Raw genomic sequence first — 3,864 nt, forward strand, 5'->3', positions numbered from 1 at the left:
GAGAGAGATTTGGATAAATGACTGGAAAAAAAAAAAAAAGGAGAAATTTTGCTTGAAAGCTGGCATTGTTGGAGATGACAAAGAAGACAGATTCATGTAGGAATTAGGGCAATTGCATTACCTGTTTTCAGTGTCAGAGAGTGACCCCATTCCTTCATCTGTATTGAGGGAATTGATTGCTATTGCTGCTTTTGTTAACCACTATTCTGGGCTGGTGCATGTCTCTGTAATGACCTTTTTAATTATAATGTTTGAAAAGTTATCAAAGTGATCCCTAATTGACCTTCCCTTTTCTTTATTTTCTGCACTTTTTTTGTTTTTGAGTATTTCTGATGATTCCCTTATTTTGGGATTGTCTATTGCTATGTATCTAGACATTATGGTTCCAAATTTATGGTCAGTCCTGGCATATGGTGCAGTTGTCAAAGAAAACAGAGACCAAAATGTGAAACACAAATTCTGTGAATAACTTTTTCAGCCAAAAATGAAATTACAAAGACCATCAAGCAAATAGAACAAAATCCAGAAAGCATGCAAGTCCCTTCTTAGTCATTGCTCAGTTCTTTTTATATAAGTTTATTGCCACTTCATTTATGTCCAATAAATATCTTAGCAATTTCCTTTTACTTTCATTCTTCTTCTTTTTTTCTTTTTTCCCTTCCAGTCCCCAAAATGTAAAAGGTTTCCTCTGAATTATACTTATCTACTGCATAAAAATTAACATTTCTCTGCAATACCTCTCTTTGCCTGCTGAATGGAACCTTTTACCAAGCACAGGCACTGATGCACTCAGCAGCCCCTTTACTCCTCATGGTTGCAAATGAGCTTCCCTACTTCTTCATCTGATTTGACTTGAGGTGAATATAATATCCATTCTTCTTGTGTATAGTGCCTAACAAGAATGACTACAATTCTTTCCTTTGAAATTGCTCCTTTACATAAAATCACTTCATGTATGTGAATTTTCTATGCTTTGAATCTCTCATAGGCCTTCTTGAGGATTGCAAGGTTGAACCCTCACACTAAAATCATCTCTTGAAAGTGGCATGTAATTTGTCAAGGATCCGCCAAGTTACAGCGTCAGGGGTGAGACCATTTTTTCGCATTTCTGTTACAACTTGGTAGGCTTCTCTCTTCATACCTAACTTGCAGGCGCTGTCAATCACAATATTGTAACTGATGATATTTGGACTAACTCCAGAATCTACTAGTTCATACAAGAAATGGCAAGCTTCATCCAACTTACCTGCGCGACAAAGCCCTTTGAGAATGGAAGCATAAACAAAATCATCATGAATTCTCGAAGGCCATATGACATCATCCCATAATTTCTTAGCCTTGTCAATTAGGCCAGATTCGCATAATCCGTCAATAATTAAGGTGTAAGTTTTACTGTCAGCAGCCACACCTGCAGCTAACATTCTCTTAAAAGCCCTCATTGCCTCCTCTGCTAACTGAAGTTTAAATAAACCATGAATAACCGCATTATATGTTTCAACACCAGGACTAATACCTTTTTCATGCATTACTTTATACAATAAATTAAGAGCTTCTTGACTTCTCCCAGCATTTAATAAACCAGCTATGATGGTAGTGAAGGTCACAGCATCAGGCGCACAAAATTTTCCCATTGTCATGTCAGTTAGGATTGTCAAAGCTTCTTCAATCCTATGCATCTTGCAAAACCCATTAACAACCGTGTTGAGAGTGATCACATCAGGCTGACACTCAGTTTGGAGCATAGAGACAAGCACATTTAAAAGCTCAGTTGCACTATTAGTTAAACAAAGTGCTCTCAAATATATATTGTATATTCTAGTTCTATCCACCCCGTCCTTATTCAACATTGCCTCTACAATTCTCCTTGCCTTGTCAAGATCCATTTCTTGGCAAAGAGCTTCCACTAAAACCTTATAAGTATACTCAGATGGCAAGTAACCAAATTCAATCCCTTCCTCAAACAACTGATAAGCCCTCATGCAACCCCTCTCCTTACAGAGTCCATGTATAATAGAATTATATGAAACTAAACTTGGAGTAAGCCCTTTCTTTTTCATCATATAAACAATTCTTGAAGCACCATGGTTCTTTCCAGCTCTACAAAGTGAATCAATCATGTGAGCATAAGCAAATTCCTGATTAACACTCTTTCCTTGCGGCATATCTTCCGCAATTTTAAAAACATCATTGAGAAACCCTTCTCTACATAAAGAATCAATCACATTTACAAAAGCAGCAGCATTCACAGATTGATTTTTCTCTTCATCTTTCATTGTCTCCCAAAGATTGCACATCAATTCCCTTCCATGTTCAAAATCCCCCTGCCTCAAAAGCCCACGAATCAACACACTATAAGTGAGAGAATTAGGTACAACACTACATTCACGCATTTCATCAAATAGTTTATATGCATTACCCACTTCACCAACTCGGCAATATCCAGTCAGCAAACTAGTAAAAGTAACAACATTTGGACAATGCCCTCTACTAATCATATCAAACAACAGCCTGTGCGCTACATCCGGCTGCGAAAACTCACAACACTGATAAATAAAACGGTTGTAATTAATCAAAGAAGGCACAAATTGTGGCTTAACATGAAACAAACGATACAAAACATGCAAAGTGGCATGCGGGTATTGAGAATCAAGCAAGCGAGCAATGAGTACATTACAAGTCCGCTCATCAGGTACGCAATCCGAGGCAATACAAAGAAGAAACCGGTGGTGCGCTTCTTTAAAGCGCTTGGCATCACAAAGAGCGTGAATTATGCTGCTGAAATTGAGAGAATCAGGGCGGTAGCCGCTGAGACGTAGATGGTCGAGAAGGGTAAGCGCTTCGTCGACTTTTCGTTGTTGAGTACAGAGGAGGTGGATTTTTTTGGTCCAGTAAGAGCTGTTAGTAATGGAGATGGGCTGTTCTTGTTCTTGTTGCAGTTGCTGGTATTGTTCTTGAGGTAATAATACTTCGTGGTATGGTCGATGGTGGGTGGAGAGGAATGTAAGAGGTACAGAAGAGGGTTTGAGAAGAATTGGCGGGTTCCTGCTGAGATTGGCGAGTTGCATTGTGGAAGTGCATGCTTGTGCGAGGCTAATATGATACTGTTCAATTGGAAGATTTTCATTTCTTCATTTCACAGCATAACCTAAACGCGTCCTCCTTGTTTATCATATGCGAAAATTCTTGACTCGAAAGTTTTGATTTATATATTAAATCAATAAATTCACATATATATTTATTAATTTTAAATAATAAAAAAAATATATTAATTATTTTATATTAAAATATAAAATAAATATATATATTTTATTTTCTTATTAATCATGATGTGTATATCAAAGTTAAATAAGTATTTCTCATAATATACATAAAAATTTATTTTTATCTTATATTAAATAAAATATAATTTTTAAATTCTAAAAATTATTTTATTTTATTTTTATAAGCTTTAATTTTTATTTTATATTATTTTATTGAATGTGTATAATTGTTTTAGCATAATAATAATATTTATATAAGAAAATATATTTCCAAAAATACTTTTTCTTTTAAATTGAAAGTTTTTGCAAAAATATATCACTTTTGGTGTAAATTTACAACCTTTCTCTCTTAAAGAACTAGATAAAGCATATTTACCACACCAACTCCTATTGTTTTTTGGCCACTCTCCAGCTGCAGAAGAATAACTGAAATCCTCCCTCTAGTTCCCATAACCCTATATATATATATATGCCTTTCCTTTTTTTTTTTTTATCAGACTCATGATTATTTATGCTACTTTTTTATTATAATTATTTAAAAATTATAATGACATCATCATTTGCTAAAAGTCTAATAAAGGCCATAACTTGATATGATTATTTA

General features: G+C 34.9%; 1 protein-coding gene across 2 annotated transcripts; it reads right to left on the reverse strand.

The window, feature by feature from the left end:
* Positions 1 to 446: 446 nt before the first annotated feature.
* On the reverse strand, positions 447 to 3,175 carry LOC8260088 (pentatricopeptide repeat-containing protein At3g18020). Of its 2 annotated transcripts, XM_025159186.2 has the most exons (2): positions 1,247 to 3,175; positions 447 to 1,155 (listed from the first exon to the last, which is right to left on the reverse strand). In XM_025159186.2, the coding sequence occupies exons 1-2, from the start codon at positions 3,063 to 3,065 to the stop codon at positions 1,142 to 1,144; spliced, it is 1,833 nt and encodes a 610-aa protein (XP_025014954.1). In that variant the 5' UTR covers positions 3,066 to 3,175; the 3' UTR covers positions 447 to 1,141. The 2 variants fall into 2 exon arrangements, with proteins under 2 accessions (XP_025014954.1, XP_002529554.1); XM_002529508.4 differs by having other exon boundaries at positions 447 to 3,175.
* Positions 3,176 to 3,864: the final 689 nt, after the last annotated feature.

The sequence above is a fragment of the Ricinus communis genome, chromosome 3 (assembly GCF_019578655.1).
Source record: "Ricinus communis isolate WT05 ecotype wild-type chromosome 3, ASM1957865v1, whole genome shotgun sequence".
NCBI classification, from domain to species: Eukaryota; Viridiplantae; Streptophyta; class Magnoliopsida; order Malpighiales; family Euphorbiaceae; genus Ricinus; species Ricinus communis.

Coding starts and splice junctions, on each gene's coding strand:
- LOC8260088 (XM_002529508.4), bottom strand. CDS start 3,065: ATGCAACTCGCCAATCTCAGCAGGAACCCGCCAATTCTTCTCAAACCC.